The sequence below is a fragment of the Neopelma chrysocephalum genome, unplaced genomic scaffold, assembly GCF_003984885.1.
Source record: "Neopelma chrysocephalum unplaced genomic scaffold, ASM398488v2 Primary Assembly neopelma1_89, whole genome shotgun sequence".
Classification (NCBI taxonomy): domain Eukaryota; kingdom Metazoa; phylum Chordata; class Aves; order Passeriformes; family Pipridae; genus Neopelma; species Neopelma chrysocephalum.
The window spans coordinates 1,800,575-1,821,219 of record NW_020897751.1 but is presented as its reverse complement, the minus strand read 5'-3'; the positions used below and the strand labels follow the sequence as shown (position 1 = coordinate 1,821,219).

Below are 20,645 nucleotides of genomic sequence, written 5' to 3'. Positions count from 1 at the left end.
GGTTAGAGATAAATGGGATTTCTCTGCAATTGAAGGCTGAATTCTAGTCTGAATTCTCCTAGAAAGCTGATTTTCACAGCAGGGTGGGGGTTGTGGTGTGAGTTCGTGTTTACCTACAATGCCACTTCAGTTTGCTGTTGTGAATTCAGTGGTGATGGAACACTTCTCACTGCTGGAACATCTTAGTGGGGTTTCAGTTTAAGGTATTGCAAACTCTTGTGCATCTTTAAGTGCAGAGCAGGAAATCCCAGAATCACTGAGGTTGGAAAAGCCCTCCCAGCCCATGGAGTCCCCCCTGTGCCCAATGCCCCCCTTGTCCCCCAGCCCAGAGCACTGAGTGCCATGGCCAGGCCTTCCTGGGACACCTCCAGGGGTGGGGACTCCAAACCTCCCTGGGCAGCCCCTGCCAATGCCTGACAAAATAGTTCACATCTGTTTGATCCTGTACCATAATATCTTAGTTTTAGTCTCTGATTTATAAGCTGCTGATTATTTTGCCTCCCATATTGATTCAACTTGATTATATGTCCCTTATGGCAGGTCAAACCCTACTCTGTGGTACCACCTCAAGAGAAAACAAAGTTATTTTTAAAATAATTATTTTTCCTCTTCATTTGTTAGAACGAGCTCTTTGTCAGTGTAATTGAGTGAATACAATGGTTTCTCTTTGTAAACTCATCTTGTTTTGGATCATCATCGATTTGAGCAGCTCCATTTAATCCTGTTAATACCAAGTAGGTTCCCTGCCTTTGACTCCTGTCCCTTTTTATATCCTTAATGATGTGACCTCCTGGCCAAGTCTGACGTGAGACTGATTTCATGGTTTATTTCTAAACAGAGCTGTTTGAACTTGACTTGTTTGCTCTTAAAGAGGAACACAGAGTTTAAGCACCTCAAGGCTCCCTCATTTAAAACTTGAATTCAATCCTCTGGATGGTCTGAGCTTAAACCAAGATGTGTCTGGTTTGCCTTGGTGTCCCTTTTCTTTGCAACCTTGTTGGTGCAGCCTGATTGTGCTTCTTGAGAAGTAGCTGGGCTTTTTGTAAATTCAAAATGGAAAACAGAGCACAAAAATTAATTACTCAAAAATCATAGCAAGCTTATAAAATTTCCAGGAAAAAGGAAAAAAAAATCAAAGAAAGAGAGTGGGCTGTTTTTTTCTTCCACACAGTGTAGCTAATAATGATGCTGGTTGACAGAGTTTCTGGTGATTATATTATTCTCTTTCCTCTTTTTTTCCATAGAAACAATATATTTTACTAGTGTTTTATTCCACTATTGTGAATAAATTTTACTCTTGGCAAAGACTTCTTAACTCATCAGGCCTTTTGTTCCATAAAATGGTTGGGATCCATTGAAATCCACATAAATTATTATAAAGCTCAATGTGCTTCTGTGACTTTTGAGCCACTGGTAGGGACTGATTTGTTTAGTGTGGGAAGTTTCAGATATACAAATCAGAAACTTCAGCTCTGTTGCCCTTTCTTCAGTGGTTTGGATTTTTTTTTTTAATCCTTCTGAATTTCCCTTTACTGCTTTTTATGGAAAAATTAATTGCAAAAATCTGGGCAGTGCATTTTCTAACTTTCTAACAATTTGAAGGGTTGTTTTTTTAATATTTTGGGGGTAAATATAAAGCAGAAGCAGCATTTAATGGAGAGGGACTTTCCAAAAGTTACAGGACAAGGGGGGATGACCTTAAGCTGGAGTAGAGCAGGTTTAGATTGGATATTACAAAGAAATCCCTGACTCTGAGGGTGGGGAGGCCCTGGCCCAGGTTGCCCAGAGAAGCTGTGGCTGCCCCTGGATCCCTGGAAGTGTCCAAGGCCAGGTTGGATGTGGCACGTTCTGTGAGACAGGGTCTGTCCCACAGGGGGTTGTGGATTTTTTTTGTGAGGGAAGAAAAAATTCCCTTGTTTATAATTTGTTTTTGAACATGCCATGTATCTTCTCTCTTATATGCAACTGTAGGAAATTTTCATAGCCTTACATTTATTTCAGTAGCAGACATCAATCACTCAGATGTTATTTTACAGGCTTTGTTGATACAGGTCTCGTTTAGTTTCTCCTTGACTCAAATACCATGTTCTGTAAGATGTGTTTCTTAGGAGTCACTTGCAAAGTATGTTTGTCCTGATAGAAAATCCATTCTAGTTCAATTAAATGGGGCATCAGCAAGTCCTGTGGAGCACAGTGATACAGAATGCAAAGAAGATGCTTTTCTTTGAAGAGAGAGGTTTAGGAGCACTAACTTGGAGCTCTCTGTGTGTTTTCTGTGGGAAGAAAACAACAATGAAAAAAACCCAAACCAAAAAACCCGCTTCCTTTTAGTTTCCCTGTGTAACCACACAGAATCTTCATGGAAACATGGAATAATTTGAATTGAAAGGGATGCTTTAAGGGCCATTTAATCCAACCACCTGCAATAAGCATGGGTATCTTCCACTAGCCCAGGTTGCTCCAAGCCCATCCAACCTGACCTTTGGACACTTCCAGGGATCCAGGGGCAGCCACAGCTTCTCTGGGCAACCTGAGCCAGGGCCTCCCCACCCTCCCAGCCAAGAATTCCTTCCTAATATCCCATCTAACCCTACCCTCTGGCAGTGGGAAGCCATTCCCCCTTGTCCTGTCCCTCCATCTCTTTTCCCAAGTCCCTCTCCAGCTCTCCTGGGGCCCCTTGGACATATCAGAGAGTTTTCGTTCCGAAATGCTCTGGAATAATTTCTGGATGAACAGTTTAAAAACAAAGAGTTATTTTTAACTGAATTTTTACTGGTAGTTGAGGAGAAAATGAGAAATCCTCTGGCACTGGGCTCCCAGTGAGACTGAGGGTCCTGCTGTCTGTGCTGTCCATGGGCTGCAGCCGCTCTCTGCTCTCCTGGCAGGATCTCAGAGCTGCACCAGTGGGGGCCATTCTTCAAATCTCCCCTGCACAACCTGCAGGAAAACAATATTATTTTTCATTTAATGAGCTCGAGCACATGAGCAATTAAGAAGGCATAATTGAATGAAGCTAATCAGGGAGACACAGCCGCTGGCCCCTGGGACACTGCTCAAGTCAATTGCTCCTCATATTTACAATTTTATCTGTTTAGTTAATAAAAGGGAGGGATCCGGTGGCACAGGGAGTGGGTTTACAGCTCCAGGGGCCGAGCAGTTTGGTTTCCAAGACTTGGAGCCTTTATTCTACTAAGGAGAGGTGGTGATTAACAGGGGAGGAGAGTCTCTGCTTGGCCAGTAACACTGAGGGCTCAGAGAAACAGGATGGAGACCACTGGGTTTTAAATGTCTTTGAACTGCTCAGCACCCAAACCAGGATTTATGTGGCCTTTACACAGCTCCAAATAGTCAGTGACCCCATTGCTGTCTGATAATTGAAATAGTTATGAACATACTGTCAGGGAAAGGTAAACTGTGCCAGTGGCTTTGGATAAACTCCTGGTTTCTTCATTATCCCAAAATAAACCCATAATTAACCAGAACCTCCCCCCCTACTCATTTTATACTTAAAGAACAAAGACTTGTGTATAAAAAGAATAAAAAAAATCCCATATCTGTGCTCTGCTGTGTTCTTACCATCCTTGTGGGTAGAACCTTTGTATAATTAAGTACGAGAGGTATGAAAAGAAAAATACCTTATCTGCTTGTTCTTCCAGCGTAATCAATGGCTTGGGATTTATTTTCATTGTGGATCTGGCTAATACAAAATTAATCAACCTCTCCATTACAGTCAGCCTGGATATGGAGGAGAGGCTGAGTAGTTTCGTTGTCTGTGTGATAGATAAAATCAAAAATAGGGCTGAATGGGATTAGGAGGGGAAGAGTTTGGGTGTTACTGAGTGCTAAGAACACTTTATAATCGACAGAAATACCCGTGCAGTCGCTGTCTCATCTGCAGGATTATTTCCAGTGTTATCTCTGAGGGGAAAACCCTACAGGCAGCATTTGAAAGCTTCTCTGTATCCTTGTATTTCCAGCTCTAGGGGTAAAACTGAGTCTGGCTTGAAGCACCACTTCTGTCCTGCTGCTGCTGGCCTCTGTGTAGCCTGTGGATCCAAAATATTACTATACTTTTTATAATTTATAATCAGGAAAAACCATATTCTCTTTGCTGCCCATCCTCAGCGATGTAAAACTTCCCTGAATGTGCACCTGGGTTGGACTGACCTCGCAGTAGCACCTCCTGATCCTTGTCCTTTCATTCCAGTGCTGCTTTGAAAGCATTTGTGTGTCTGTTGGTATTTGGAAGGGAGTTGTAGGGAGGGAGAAGGTCCCCCTGATGCCTTTGCAATAAGAAGCTGAATTGCATTTCATGTTAACTTATGTAAAATTAATGTGCATATGTAATTTAACATAAATTGCAAGTTCAGCTTCTTATTAGCAACAGGAGCAGTAGGGTTGTTAACTGTTTTAATGGTGTTTCTTGGCTATTTCAAAGAAACATTGAGGTTGGAAAACCCCTCCCAGCCCATGGAGTCCACCCTGTGCCAATCCCCACCTTGTCCCCCAGCCCAGAGCACTGAGTGCCACATCCAGGCCTTCCTTGGACACCTGCAGGACTGGGGACTCCAAACCTCCCTGGACATCCCATTTGTATCTAAGGAAGCACAAAGGTACCACTACTGCCTTTTAGGGAAAGTGATTTTTTTTTTCCCATGTCTTCAGCTCTCCTGAGACAAGTGACAGACAGAGAGATTCTGGTGATAATCAGTATATGTCCTGTAGGGTGTTTATTTTTGAAACTGTTTTCTAAGTAAGTAAAAACAGAGAAGTAAATATTTTCAGAGTTTGGAGTCAATATTGCAAGAGATATGAAATGTCTTTTTCAATGTAGCAGGAATCTAGTGACTCTCTTCTTGCAATTGCTCTGTTGTTTGATGGTAAAGGTTTCAGACAGCAGATGAGCCTTGCTTAGACTTCATTTTCACTATGTTTTTAAAGAAAAAATTAACCCCCCAAAAATCATCCTGTTTAAAGTTTCTGGAAGGAGTCTTTTAGTGTTTAGAGGTTGGAGAGTCCACACAGTGGCATCAGTGTCCTGATAGGACAAGGGGGAATGGCTTCCCAAGGACAGAGGGCAGGAATAGATGGGATATGGGGAAGGAATTCTTGGCTGTGAGGGTGGGGAGGCCCTGGCCCAGGTTGCCCAGAGAAGCTGTGGCTGCCCCTGGATCCCTGGAAGTGTCCAAGGCCAGGTTGGACGAGGCTTGGAGCAACCTGGGCTAGTGGGAGGTGTCCTGCCCATGGCAGGGGGTGGAATACGATGATCCTTAAGGGCCCCTCCAACCCAAACCGTTGTGGGATTCTGTGATCAGCCACTCTGCTTGGTTGTTACACCACATTTTTGGGAGTCCTCTTCAGATGGATTCCAGTGACCACACTGCTGAGGGGTGCTGAGTCCAACAGTCCTTGTGCTCATCCCAAACTTCCTCCCTCACAGAGTTGTTTTATGGAGGAGATACCTGGAACAGTTACATGTATTAAAACAAGGCTTAAATCACTTCAAAGGCAAACAATGGCTGTCACTGCTTTGCACTTTCCAGACTATTTCTGAATTAAGAGTGGCCAAGTTTTCCAAACATGAGAATGAGGAGATTCTGGCAGGAGTAACAGATGATTCCATAAATCTGCTCTTGCGTCTCAGATTGTGGTTTGCTTTTTAAACAGAGGCTTCAAAAAAACAGCCTAAAGTTCCACCTTCATGCTTTTCACCAGAAGATTTTTTTCTAAAATACGTCTTGAAGAAAGTATTGACTTTGTATCCCCCCTTTTTTTGTTTGTTTAGGGTTTTTTTGATGCATTGTGAGATATTTTGTGCATTTACCTGAAAACATGAATTATAAGCTTTGGGACAGGAAGCTGAAGTATATCCAGTATAACCACTGGTATGATGGGGCAACATTTTGATTATAAAATTAAGATAGCATCATTTTTTTTGCTCAACAAAAAAGGTATCAAAAGGGTGCAGCTCACCAGAGGAACAACAAATAACTCTCTGCAGCTGTTCAATATTGAATCCTCATTGCTTTTCTAATTAAGGCTCTTTAGACACAGGCTGGATCTATGATGGTCAGAAAGCAGTTTAGGCTTCAATTATTGAATCCCTTGGACCATAATTTATTAATGAGATACTTCAAAGGATGACACTTCCTGTGAAGTCTTATTACTTTGTGTTTTTCATGGATGAGGAACATGCAAATGGATATGACTCAGGTGGCATCCAAGAGTTGCACAATATCGTAGATGCCTTCACCTTTTTGGGGGGAAAGGACCTTCTGTCTCTTTGCACCCAAGCTGTGGAGGCAGCATTTCCTAGATCCTTGGCTAATTAACTTTTGCATCCCTGAATATGTGTCAACATCCTCTGTGCGAAATAAGGTCATTTTACAAAGCCCCAGGAGCTTGGTTTCAAGTAGTAAGCTCATTCCATGTGATTTCCTGGGTTCTGCTACTGCACATCTGCTTGGAAATGAGCTTTAAAAACAGATTTGGGGCCTTTTGGGGCTTTTTTTGGTTGCTGATGTTGGATACAATTTCTTCTACTTGAAATATCTAAACCCTTCTGCTTTCAAAACTACAGCACAGTGTCTTCAAGTTACTTCAAGACAATGTTCAGTGGTAATTAAATCATGATTTAGTTCAGACACCTCATCAAGGTCCATATTTGAAATGTGATAACACCCAGCTGAGTCCCCAGTCGTGCAGAGGGTTGTTCCTGCAGGGATGGGATGCAGGAGACTCTGGTTTGTGCCGGGTAACTCAGCGCAGCCCCACAACTGTAGGATGTGGCAGCACATCCTCCAGAACGGGGTAAGGTTTGTGCTGAGCTCTTGTGGTTCAGATGCAGTTGTGGAAAGTCAATTTGGCCAATTTTATCAGCATTTGAGTGAGGAGCTGAAAGAGTTGAGTGTCTTCAAGGCCAGGGGTTGCCTTGCTCCCCTTCTTTGCATGAAGGACGGCAAAGGCACTCCCTCACCTTCTGCTGCTGCCTCGTGTCTTGATTAAATCCCAGGAAGATGTTGATCAACATTCCCTTCATTAGAGGTGTCAGGAGGAAGGTATTTATAGGCACAATATGTAAATGTTCCCCAAATTGCTGGTTAATTACCTGGAGCATCCCCAGTCCTGGGAGTGGCAGGTTAATTAGCACAGCCTGTTTTCCACTGGGGTGGCCGTGGGTGACCTGCTGGAGGTTGGGCACAGCTGGTACCCCGTGGAAGGTTCTGGAACTGTTGGAAGAGTTACAGCTTGGGAAAGGTGACTTCAGCAAAACAGCTGCTGGTTGTTCTACCACAGAAGGACTCTGACAACTTGGCTTTGGGTTTTGCTTCATAACATGGATGTTGAGGATGAGGGGAGAGGGGCTGGAGTCTTAAAGATCCAAAGGGAGTTTGAGGATGTGTGTCTATATAACCTTTTTCTAGTCTAATTTAGAAAGTGCTGCTTTTTAAAGGAAACCATAATCTCAAAAAATACAGTTCAGTGGTATTCACATGGTAATGGAATATTTTTAAATTTTACACCTGCTTTAAAAAATGAAAATATTCCTGTGTATATGGCAAAATTCCATGAAGTTTTTTCCCTAAATTTAAAACTTCCTTTTATTCCTTCTTTCTCTTGCCTCGCTAATCTTGAGATTAGCTTTCTCTGAGCTAATCTCAGTCAGTTCTGTGGAACACAAACTGATGTTTTTCTGTGTCTGTTGTAAACAAACAAAAAAAAATCTGGACTGAAATAGGAGAAAATCTTCAGGGGAAGATGAGAAGCCTGATTGTTAAATATGATTTTCAACCTCAACATTGAATGTAAAGCCTAAAACTAACAAATATAACCTTTAAGAACAGGCCAAAGCTAAATATTATTGGCTCACCTATAAGTTTAGTTGACCCTCTCTCATGTTTCAGTTAAAAAATGCTAATTTATTTGGTTTTAAAGAAATTTCAACAATATGAAAGGTTATGAGTATGAGCTTGTACTGATGGTTAAATGTCTGCTTTTGTACAGCAGTCAAAATTTACTTTACATGCTTTTATAATACCAGGATTCAGTTTAATTCCCAATATTAAATATTTTTCATCTTTCTGTATGAAAGTTCTGTCTTAAATGCACCACAGGCACAACAGGGAAAATGCAATTTCAAAAAATATGGAAAATAACACGAAATTTGAATGCTGGGTGCATAAGAATGGTTAAATGCAGGTTTAATCAACTTCGGAAGTTTAAGCACTTCTGAAGATATTGCAGCTTTTCTTGACTCATCCAGTGCTTTTTAATGGTCTTAAAAATTACTTTTGGTAATAGCAATTTTAGAGGCTGCTTGGCATAGCATCATATTTTTATGTGCTTTACAGTGTTTTCAGACACAAGTATGATTTTAAAGACTCTTGTCAACTCCGAAACTGCTTGTAAAATGGGAAGTTATTTCAATCTAAGAGCACATTGCCCAAAAGAAGGATGGATCTGCATTTTTCTAAAGCTGTAAAAATAAAATAGCAATCCACAGCACTTGCAGGGTAATTTTCACGTACCAAACCCTTTATAAATATTATATCTGTAAAAAAAAAAAATAAAAAGGGGGGAGGTGGAAGAATGGCAAAATAAAGCTACAAAACAAATTGCCCTTTCTGGGTGCATATTCTGATCTGGAATGGGAGGTTACAATAATGGTCTTTATTTAGTTTATGTCCCTTTTGTATTTATTATCCATTATTATCCATCAACCTCACTTTTTGTCCAGTTAAAGACAAAACCAACCCCAAGTTCAGCCACGGTCAGATCATCTTTCACTCAGATAATCTTTCACTCGGGGTTTCTGAGCTATAAATTTTAAAGTAGTGCTTAACTCCCATCAAAGCACAGAAACTCTGTAGGTTTAAGGAGCATCACAAATGTGGTTTGAATCAGGCTCCAGTTCGCTGCTGTTCCTTCCCAGATCCTACAATTAGAGATTTCTATCAGGAAGAGCTGAAAATAGCCCGTGAAAGCCCTTCTTATGTGATTTTCAATACAGAGCAGTCGTGGTGCAATGTAAAGGTTATGCCAAGCTTATCCCAAAGTGCACAGCTGGAGTGCTGAATTCAGGCACACAGGAAACAAGGCTGGGCATTTTCCCCTTACACTGGGTTGCTTAGTTACTCAATTTAAATGTATGGTTCTATGCAGCTCTTTATGAGGAACCTCAGTCTGTAAATCGAGATGTTCAGAGATCCTTTCATGGGATTTTTTCCCCCCCCTCCGTGAGTGTTTCCTGCTGAATGGAAGTGGAGGTGAGTCCGAGGGCTTTCAAAGGAACGTTTCCTTTGTGAGCAACTGGGGGAATTCTGAGAATAAAGTACATCTGGAAGAAGAAATACACCTTCAGGCAGATATAAATGTGAGGTGTTTTAACTCAGCCACTGCCACAACCTGCTGGAATTGCAGTTCTTGCCTCTCCAATTTAAATCCAGCGGAGAAGGCGCTCTCGCTTTCCCCACGTGCTGCCAGCTCCCGAGAGCTTTGCTGGGAGATTCAGCCTGTAAAAATCCACAGGCTGGAGGTTTTACTGTGTTCGTGGCATGCTGGTTTTGTGAACAATGTAGTTCTCTTGAACCAGGCTTTCTCAGGGGCTGGTCCCATTCCCAACCACAGCAGCGGGTCAGAACCGTCCTCGTGGCACTTGCTGTCCTGGTGGGGTTTTAGGAAATGAGTGAGTGCAGGTGTCTGGCTTTGAGCCATCACATGTCTTGTGTGTGGCACACACACCAACACTCTTTAATTTCCAGCCAGTGATCAGACAGAAATCAAGGGTCTGTTTCCTTAATGAATGACTTAGTAATTTCTTATTTAAAATGGCCCCAGTATTGTCAGGGACTCAGGCTTGAGAACTGGACTTACTGTTCTGACTGTGTATCTCCAAGACTTTTATAGGAGTGGGTTTTGGGATTAACCACATAGAAGAAATGGGGGGAAAAGGCTTTAAATACTTTAGAATCATGGAATGGTTTGGGTTGGCAGGGACCTTACAGACCATCCTGTTCTACCCCCCTGCCATGGGCAGGGACACCTTCCACTAGCCCAGGTTGCTCCAAGCCCCGTCCAACCTGGCCTTGGACACTTCCAGGGATCCAGGGGCAGCCACAGCTTCTCTGGGCAACCTGTGCCAGGGCCTTTCCACCCTCACAGCCAAGAATTCCTTCCCAATATCTCATCTAAATTTCTCCTCTTTCAGTTTGAACACATTCCCCCTTGTCCTGTCACTCCAGTTCCCAATGAACAGTCCCTCTCCAGCTTCCCTGTAGCCCCTTCAGATACTGGAATGTTTCTGTGAGGTCTCCACACAACCTTCTCCTCTCCAGGCTGAATGGCCTCAGCTTTCTCAACCTGTCTCCACTTATTACTTTCTAAACCCTCTTCCACGAGCTGTTTTTCTTTCTTTCTCTCTCACCGTGGGTGAAAAGGACCATGGTTGAAGGAAAGAGTAAGCTTGAAATCAAGACTGTTGCTGAATGTTGAGTGTTTTATTCTCACAAGAGCAAAACTAAAATGCTTGGAAATGCAGAGGGGAAGAAAAAAACATAACCAGTACAGACTTTTAGCTCTACTTTAGGTTCTGGAAAACTCCCCTTTGCTCACTTAGGCTTTTCTCAGACTCTGCTCCTGCTCTTTGGAAAATAATTTGGACTTGCTGGGTCACACTTTTTGTGGTACCAAACAACTTGTCATTGCCTTGTTCCTACAGAGGTTGTCTTTCCAAGCATTTGATGCTGAACTATCCAGGGTTTCCTCTAAAATCACGTGTATATCAAATAAAGTGGCTTTAGTGACTCCTTGAAGAATTTTCCTTATTACCATTTATGTTATTGGCAGCACACAGTCCCTGAAGGGGATCAGAATCCTGAACTCGCTCTAAATTATCGTTTGCTGCAATATTTAGGGATGACAAAGAGGTTTATTGAAGACACAGAGGGTAGAGAATGGTTGAATGCTGCACCTTGCTGAGGTAGTGCCATGTGAACAAGCCATGATTATGTTCCAATGAAGCTTTCTCCAGGATGTTGTGGATGCTCTACACTTTCATGGAGTCAGGAAGAGTTTGGACAAATTAACAGAAATAAAACACAATCTAAGAGTTAACACTGTATTCTTCCCAAGGGAAGTAAGGGATTGATGCTGAGGAATAATAGTGTTGCTGACAATTGCTGACAAGGTTTAGAGTCTGATCCTTGTTCCAGTTACAAATCAAAGAAGGAATTTTATTCTGTCGGCAAATAAAATAATTTCCTTCAGTCGTTAGTGGGTAGAACTTTATTAGATAAAAAGTCTTTGAGGTTGGGCTGAGCATCTGCTGGGAACTGAGTCAGGTTTTTGGGGCTGCCAGTTGCACTCCCTCGGACTGTTGAAATAAACCCAAACAAAACTGTTTGACTATAGAAAAACCAACTTGAATGTAAGATAAATTGTGAAATAACTCAGAGTAACGATGGGGTGTTTCTGCAGCAGCTGGAAGAAGAGTTGGTGATTAGCATATTGAAGGGAATTTTTTTCCCAGTTTAATTTCAGGAGTGCTCAGGAGGAGATGACAGTTATTCCACAAAATCCTGTCCCCAGGAAGGTTCAGGTTGTTTGTTTATTTTCCCAGGAAGGTTCAGGTTGTTTGTTTATTTTCCCAGGAAGGTTCAGGTTGTTTGTTTGTTTGTTTTCCCAGGAAGGTTCTGGTTGGCTGTTCATTTGTTTTCCCAGGAATGTCCAGGTTGACTGTTTATTTTCCAGGTGAGCCTGTTCCCCCTGCAGGGCACCTCACTAGTTTTCTGTGTCAGGGTATAAAACTCTTTCTGTCTTTGAGGAGCCAGGACCAGGTTATTGAACTCTTCTCAAAGTTGTGCTCTGTTACTGGGAACACAAATCCCTTCCCAGGTGTTGGGGGAGACCTTTTTCTGGTTAAAGTCACTTAAATTTTTAGGGCTTTGTAGGGCAAGCTGTTTTTATTATTAAACTTTGAAGCAGCTGATGTGACCTTGCAGCCATATGATCTTCAGACACTGCTCCCAGCTAGTTCAAATGGTTTGTTTAGCTGGATTTTAGGGGTATAGGAGCTGCGAATGGTTATTTTGAGTTTTCCAGGTAATTATGTTTAGTAGGGGGAGGTTACAGGCAACTCTTGATGGCTGTGACTGCCTCTGTGGTCAGACTGTGAATGTGTGTGAAGCTGTGAGAGTAGGAATGTGGGGCTTGTCAGAAATGCTGGTAGGGAGAGATCTGAAAAAGCTGCTGTAGCCTCGTAACCTCCACGTACAGTGAGGGGTGGAGGAGTTCAGGTTCTTAAATGTTCAGCTACTCCTTAGGCTGTTGTTCATAGTGGAAGGTGTCCCTGCCCATGGCAGGGGGTTGGGACTGGATGATCTTGAAGGTTCCTTCCACCCCAAGCCCTTCTGTGAGCTGGGAGTCCCTCGGGGGGTTCGGAGCAGGAGATCAGTGTGTGGGGTCCTTTGAACAGGAGGAACTGGTCCTTCAGAGGGTGGCAGTGCCCTGGCAGAGAGGGGCTGTGAGGATGCAAGTGGCCTTCAGGATGGTGGGAATGAAGAGAAAGAGAGTCTGGGAGGGGAAAGGGAAGTGCTGGAAATTGCAAACCTCCACAGTTGTGGGAGGGTGGTGGTTGGAGGGGACATCCTTAAATCCCAGCCTCTTCTGTGACCTTGGAATCACAGAATGGTCTGGGTTGGAGGGCACCTTCAGGATCATCCAGTTCCAACCCCCTGCCATGGGCAGGGGCACCTTCCACTACAGACCATCAGGTGTCTTTGGAGCTCTGGGGGGTTCCCCACAATGGAATTTTGTTATCAGCTACTTCAATAATATTTTCATTTTTATAGGTGATTCTGTTTGCTTTACCTGTGAAGAGAGAAGCCCTCAAAGGAGGGGAACTGCTGGATGGGAGGGGGCTTCAGGAGGGCAAGAGGAAAGGAAGATGCTCAGGCAGCTCTCTGTTGGCAGAACACAGGATGATTCAGGTTGTTGTGTTTGTTTCTGCTCAGGCTGTTTGACCTTGCTGAGTGTCTTCCCTAGGACAGTGATTGAGGGTTTCCTCTGAGCCACCTCATTAAAAATAATTAGAAATTAAAATAATGAAAATTAGCCATCAGAAACCAAATAGATCTGAGCCTTGACACTGTTACATGGAGAGTGTGCTAAAGAGGTTTTCACTTTGCTCCCAAGGAGACAGGCCCTTTATTTACCTGCCTTTGCCTTGGTTATAGAAATGTGAAGCAAAAGCACAGTGAAGTTAATGAGAGGAACATAAATGCTTTTCTGCAAGCTTTTAGGAAAGCCTTCAGAGCTTGTTGTTTTATTTAGTAAGTTCTGTTTGCCTTTCCTGCAAGGTCCTCAGGGCAGGGGTGAGGGCACTGCTACCTCAGGATTCCATTTACCAGCGTTGCTGCTTAAACATAAAACACACCATGAAAACTGTAGGTAGGGGAGCTCATTTATGTGGTGCCTTTTCTTTTTTCAAGTGTGTTTGATATATCATGATTTGACTGCTCCATTATGCTCAGGAATTTCAAGGACAGCTTGAGGTAAAGCAATGGCTAGAAGAGTTGTACTGAGGCTCTCAGACGTGGGGCACTTTTCTGTTCTCTGGTTTTAAAGTCTTGTGTTAACATCTCCTTCAGAAATCAATTATTATGTCAAATACTCTGGAAGTTTTGGTCACCACAATATAGGGAAGATCTGAAGCCATTAGAGGGTGTCCCAAGGAGGCAACGAAGATGGGGAAGGGCCTTGATTTGAAGCTGTGTGAGGACACTGAGGGCACTTGGTGTGTTCAGCTGGAGGAGCCTGAGGGGAGACCTCCCTGCAGTTCCAACTGCCTGGGGAGGGGCAGAGGAGGGGCAGGGACTGAGCTCTGCTCTGGGGGGACCAGGGACAGCAGCCAGGGAATGGCTGGAGCTGTGTCAGGGCAGGGTCAGGTTGGATCTCAGCGAAAGGTTCTTCCCCCAGAGGGTGGTTGGCACTGCCCAGGCTCCCCAGGGCAGTGGGCACAGCCCCAAGGCTGCCAGAGCTCCAGGAGGGTTTGGATGATCCTCTGGGGTACAGGGGGTGACTCTTGGGGATGGGGCTGTGCAGAGCCAGGAGTTGGACTGGATGATCCTTGTGGGTCCCTTCCAGCTCAGCACATTCTGGGATTCTGTGAACTTGGGGCTGCAGTTATCTGTGCTCATTTATGTTTAATAAAGCAATCTTCCTGCTGAAATAATTTTTGTTGAGGAACAATTAAATAAAAAAAAGTGAGAAAAAACTTGAGACCTGTTGGCCCAGAGGAGGCCACGGAGATGCTCTGAGGGCTGGAGCCCCTCTGCTCTGGAGCCAGGCTGGGAGAGCTGGGGGGGTTCACCTGGAGAAGAGAAGGCTCCAGGGAGACCTGAGAGCCCCTTCCAGGGCCTAAAGGGGCTCCAGGAGAGCTGGAGAGGGATTGGGGACAAGGGATGGAGGGACAGGACACAGGGAATGGCTTCCCACTGCCAGAGGGCAGGGATAGATGGGATATTGGGAAGGAATTGTTCCCTGTGAGGGTGGGGAGGCCCTGGCCCGGGTTGCCCAGAGAAGCTGTGGCTGCCCCTGGATCCCTGGAAGTGTCCAGGGCCAGGTTGGATGGGGTTGGAGTAACCTGGGATAGTGGAAGGTGACCCTTTTTCCTGTCTCAAGAAATTCCCACCACGTCTGACCAGACCTGGTGCTTGAGTTTATGTCTTACTGAGGTGCTATTGCTGCTTGCTGATTGTATTTTGGGAGGCAAAAAAAGGTACCACCCATGTGTTTACACCATGTAACTTGTCTTTAGATTTAATTAAAATTATTGTCTCCCTTTGAATTGGAAATTTGTGTAGGACTACAGTTTTAAATTTATCTGTTTGGTGATGAATGTGTCACTAAGACTGTGGCATTATTAACTTTGCTCTTTGAGAAGGGGATTGTGGGGGTGCCAGACATCTTAAAAAGCAGTCTGAGATTTGGCCAGTACTGACATGGTGGAAATTATGTGAAATAATCTGTAAACTCTTATCTATGCACTAAAACTACATGTTTGTTCATGAATCTGTTATTGGTGCCATGAGTGTAACCCACAGCAAGTTTCCTGCTTCCCATCCTGTTTGTTGTTTGTATATTTTTTTTTCTCCTCTAGCTGTAGAAATAGTTCTGGCTGTTGCTGTAATTTTTTCTTTCCATTGAAATTTATCTCATGGTAGATTTTATTGCTTCACCTGCTCACACTTGCAGTAAATCCTCTGCAAGTTGTTGAATTTCTCTCTGCCTTTTCTCTGAGACTCTCCAGATCCAGATTGGAATGAGCATTCATTTTAAATGTACTGTATAACTGCTTTGATTACAATTCTGGACATTCCAATGTGTCTGACAGAAAACCAGCTTTGGGAAAAGGCTGCTAACATGTGATCTGACTTGTAATGTTGCTAATTTTCTTACTGAAAATAGAACTAGAATTTGGTCTGATTTGGGTGAACTTTTCACTGGGACGCCCAGCAGGGAGAAAATATCATGGAACATAGATGATGGGGGGAAAAGCTCGTTGAGTTTTTTTAAAAAAAATATAGTGATTCTTCTTTTGGTAAGGTATATGAAATTTTAAGAATTAAAAATTGTCCCTGCTTTTGGATTTTTATTTGGCTTTTTATTTGTTTGTGTGTGTGGTGTCACTGTTGAGTGGGGAATAGCAAAGCTGAGCTTCTTTGACCTAACAAAGAGTTTGTTGAGGGGTCGTTGATCCAAATCCTCAACCTCTAGGAAATTATAACACACATCTCTGGAAAGAAAAGTTAGGAGTTATTTTTGTCATGGTTCTGGAATTTTCATAGCATCCAGTGAAAAGAATAAGAGGGGGGAAATTAGTCCTTATTTCATGTAGATAATGCAAACGTGGCTTATCTTCCCACCCGATGTGCTCATAGGAAACTGCAATGATATGAAAGATTTTCCAGATGATTAATTTGTTCTGTTAATGCCTTCAAAACTAAAAGCTTTAAAGTAAAATAATAGTTAATTAAAAAAAAAGATAATCAATTGTTAAGTATCAACCTAGAGCATATAAGATTAAAAGTGTATGTAGGAAGAGTTCATTCATCAGTCACTTTATTTAGACTGCCTAGGGTTTAGTGGGCATGGTGATTTTGGGTCAAAGGTTGGACTTAGTGATCTTTGGAGGTTTTTTCCAACCCCAGTGATTCTGGGATTGCAGTCCAAGTGGGGTGATGAATCTGTACAAGCAGAGTCACTGGGGTGAGGAAGGGCAGTGATGGGCACTGCCCCAGCTCTCTGTATTTCTCGGTGTCTGTGTGGAGGGAGGGGATCCTGCCCCTCTGCCCAGCCCTGGGCAGGCACATCTGCAGGGCTGGGCCCAGCTCGGGCTCCTCAGCACAGCAGGGACAGGGAGCTCCTGCAGCGGGGCCAGCGCAGGCTGCGGAGATGCCCAAGGGATGGAGCAGCTCTGGGAGCAGCAAAGGCTGAGGGAGCTGGGGCTGTTCAGCCTCCAGAGCAGAGCCTGAGAGGGGCCCTCAGCCATGTCTGCAGGGGCTGCAGGGAGGGGGCAGAGGATGGAGCAGGCTCTGCTCGGGGGGGCCCAGCAATGGCACAGGAGGAACGGGCAGGAACTGATGCCCAGGAAGTTGCAGCTGGACAGGAGGAAGAACTTCTTGGCTGGGCAGTGACCCAGCCCTGAAGAGAGAGCAGAGAGGGGGTGGAGTGTCCTCCCTGGGGATATTCCAGTGCTCTATGACTGGATGTTGTTCAGGCTGTTCATCCCTATCAGCAGCCTCAAGGAATGCTGTGCTCTCAGATCATCCCCGTGCTGTTCAGAGGTTTGGTCTTGCAGTCGAGCTCAGGAGAGCAACACAAAACTGGATTTGCTGGAGGAAATCCCGGTGCTGTAGAGGTGTCCTTTGGGGGTCTCACCCAAATGGAGATCTGAACAAAAGCTTCACTGTTTTCATCTCCCTTTGTAGGTCTTGACTGTGCTGAGGTAATTATAGTCCAGAACGAGCTGCAGCGATTCCTTTGAAGTCAATGAATGTGTAACTTTTACCACAAGCTGGGAAATAGCATTTACCTCAGCTTGCCCTTGGGTTTAATTCACAGATGATTTTCTATTGGGATTTGTGTGTAAAGTGTTTAGACCTCAAAAAACCCCCCAGAACAGTGATAGTTGAGTATTTCTTCCCTTGGCCAGAACTCGATTAGAAGGTGCCATTCCACACAAATGGGGTGCAGCTGTCCATGGATCAGAGGAGCCTCGAAATGTCTGTTTAGAGAGGGGCTGCAATCTCCCAGGCAGTCCTGTGGGGTGAAAGGGGAAGGAGAATGGTTGTCTCTTACCCCGCTGGGTCAGTGGTGCTTTGAGGATCTTTGAAAATAAAAAGTGCTTCTTAATTAACTTTTATTTCTGTGGGCTGTAAAGGGGGCAATGTTCTTCTTCTGTTTAAAATAGAAAACCCAGTTGTTGCCAAAATACAGTCATCACATGTGCTATACATGCTTTTATGTATTTTAAGGCTACACCTGTGCATTTGCTAGCTCTGCATGTACTGCTTTGTCTTTGAACCTATCTTTTGAGTGCACCAACAAACTCTTACTTATTTTCTTTCGTTATGCTGCTCTGCTTCCATTGATGACTCTAAACTTTTGACTCCAGACTGGCAATATGAGGGTAAGATGGCAAAATGTGACTTCCTGAACATTGCTCGTCTGCTTTTGATTTGTGTTTTCCTTAGAACATTGTTAAAATTCTGTTCACTGAGTAGATCCTTTTGTTGCAATTAAATTCAAATTATGTTTGTTTCTGTTGTGGAACTTTAATTATGATTTATACCTTCTAATCATTCTTTTGTTATTTCTTTGGGTTAAATTACCATTGTATTACCTCTGTCCCGACAGAGTTGTGCTTCACTGTTGGGATGGGATAGAGATCCTGGTGGGATCTCTAGAGCAAGACACGAACAGATTCATTAGTGTAGCCATCCAACTGTGTCCTGATGGCCTGTGACAACAATTCTTTGCTAAGAGGGTGGGGAGGCCCTGGCCCAGGTTGCCCAGAGAATTTGTGGCTGCCCCATCCCTGGAAGTGTCCAAGGTCAGTTTGGGGCTTGGAGCAACCTGGGCTGGTGGAAGGTGTCCCTGCCCATGGCAGGGGGTTGGAACTGGATGATCTCTAAGGTCCCTTCCAACCCAAACCATTCCATAATTCTGGGATTTGGAGAGTGTGTTCATGACACAGAAAGAGTGACATAACAGACAACAGAACAAATAATATAAAGATTTTGCTGTTTAGGTGTTTGTTTTAAATAAGGATCGTATCTGAGGTGTTAAATCCTTTGTCATCACGTTCTCCCATGCTCTGTAAAGTTCCTGTGAGCGAGGGATAAGCAAACAGCTCAGATTTTGATCCTCTGTGAGTGTAACTTAGCTGCCAGTTGTAGCTCATACTTCCATCATACTTGAGTGAATACTTTAGCACGCCCAATACGCTGACTTAAAAAACCCCAGCAACAAAACCCCCAAGATCCTACTTTTGGAATGAGAAATAACTTTACTTTTCATCTTTATAGATTGCAAGTTGGCCAGAACAGGTCCTCCAGCCACAATAGTTCCCATTGACGAGGAGAGTCGGAACGGTGAGTGCCCCCACAATTATTTATAACACAACTGTAATTCTGGCTGATACACCAACTTAATTCTTACCATTTAACTTCTTATGTCAGTGTGATGTTACCAGAGGACAAAGTTCTGGTCAGTCTTTGGTTTTTGGTGTGGTTGGGTAAAGCTGAAACCTTACTCTGCAGCTTGATGGGAGTGTTTTGCTGCTTGTTGGTTTGCTCTAAGTTTAATAAGGTGAGTTTGTGGACACCTCTGAAGTGGCAGAACTTGCTTGCTTGTAGTCGTGGAAATTTCAAAAGAAAATGAATGACCTTCTGCTTTCAATTGTTTTAATTCTCCTCTCCAGTCACAGTTCTCACATTGTTGATCTGTGGTCTCAGCATTGCATTTATGCAGAATACTGTGATGGGATGAAGTGCTTTGGCCTGCTGGAATTAGCTGTTACTCCTCATATTGTGACTACTCTTTCCTGCCTTTTATTTTAATGTTTTATTTGGTTTTAACTTTGTAAGCTAAGTGTGGTTTTGTGCTGTGTGTGGTGGTGGTTTATCATATGTGGGTGCTTGAAATGGTGAACAAAGTCATGTTACACTGGTGGAACCTCTCTGCCGTTATCCTTGGGGGAACTGCTCGTTGTTGGAGCTGCTCAAGGTCAGATGGATAACAGAATGGTAAAAAAAAAACACAACAAAAACCCAATTGTTAAAGCACCTGAGTTCTGAAAAACTCTGGTACTGGAGTGGTTGTTGAAAGCAGGCTGATTGCTTCCTCCTGTGGGGGTTTTCCTTGCAATCCTGAGTGTCCAAAGGAGGGTCGTGAAGGTGGTTGTGCTCTTTCAATGGGATGTGTTGGTTCTTAGCAAGTCTCTGTTGTATCCTCAGGTGTGTGTCCACTTCCACTTGTGTGATCCTTAGTTTTGGCACAATGACCCCTGTTGCCTTCAGCTGAAATGGTTTGGCCACCAGAGCTTGTCTCTCATAGCCTTTCATCCTCCCTACTCAGTAGAAAATTAATCTGTATAAATGGTTGGGGTATGTTGTGGACTTCTTATCCCTGGAAGTGTCCAAGGCCAGGTTGGGCAGGGCTTGGAGCAACCTGGGCTGGTGGAAGGTGTCCCTGCCCATGGCAGAGCATGGAATAAGATGGGCTTTAAGGTCCCTCCCAACCCAAACCATTCTGGGATATAAAAGGTAATGAGGAAAATCAGCTAAAGCAGTTTGCTGTGGTAAGAAAATGTTTTAATCCCAGTTTTTTGATATGTTGGGAGCTTTGTTAGGAGAGTTGGATGCAGGCTGTGTTCTAGACCATGAAGGTTAAAACTCAGAGAGATCCATGCCAGGATCAAAGGGCTGGATATGTTTATGTCATTACTGGCAGTGCCAGCAGAGCTGTGGTCAGAGACATTTGTGGGATATGTTAGACAACAGTCCCAGTGACCAAACAAGCTTTATGTTGGGATTTCCAAGAGATGCAGAGAAACAGTCCACCTGATTTTGTTCTAATCCATACAAATGTCTCTAGATGACCTAAAGCATGAAATCTAATCAGCTTGTTTCAGTTCTTACGCTGCACCGGCGCTTTCAAAGGTCTGCTGGTGGTTTTGGAACATCTCTTCTAAGGTTTTGGAATGAAGATTTCCAAACAATAGCTGAGTTAACACCCCTGTGTGACACTTCATACCATCCAGTGCACTTGTCATGGAGTTCTGGCAGCAGAACAAACAGCAAATCCTGCTCTTGAGAAACACAGATTCAGATCCACTGTGCTGGGTGTTGTTTTGTGGCATGTTGAGTTCACTCACTTCCAATTCACAGAAAGTCAGAGACCAGCAAATCTCATGGAACTGAAGTTATTTTCCAAAGTAACTGTTGCTTGTTTTCGCAGTCAGACACACAGTTATTGTGTGACCCTCTCGAGAGATGAGCAGAGGTGTTGGGAGGTGACAGTTTCCCACCATGGGATTAATGTCTCTTTGTATCAAGTAATTTAGGTGCAGTAGTATGTTAGAT

At 43.7% G+C, this 20,645-nt stretch overlaps 1 protein-coding gene across 16 annotated transcripts in view; it reads left to right on the top strand.

Annotated features, from left to right (window-relative positions):
• PCDH15 (protocadherin related 15) overlaps window positions 1-20,645 on the top strand; it is a 526,100-nt gene that overhangs the window by 244,390 nt on the left and 261,065 nt on the right. For 11 of the 16 annotated variants that reach the window (XM_027692922.1, XM_027692925.1, XM_027692920.1 and 8 more), the window contains 2 exons: window positions 17,675-17,689; window positions 18,588-18,653. In XM_027692922.1, coding sequence (XP_027548723.1) covers window positions 17,675-17,689; window positions 18,588-18,653 — 81 coding nt within the window. The remainder of the gene's footprint in view (window positions 1-17,674; window positions 17,690-18,587; window positions 18,654-20,645) is intronic. The other 5 variants (XM_027692924.1, XM_027692936.1, XM_027692923.1 and 2 more) reach the window with 1 other exon arrangement.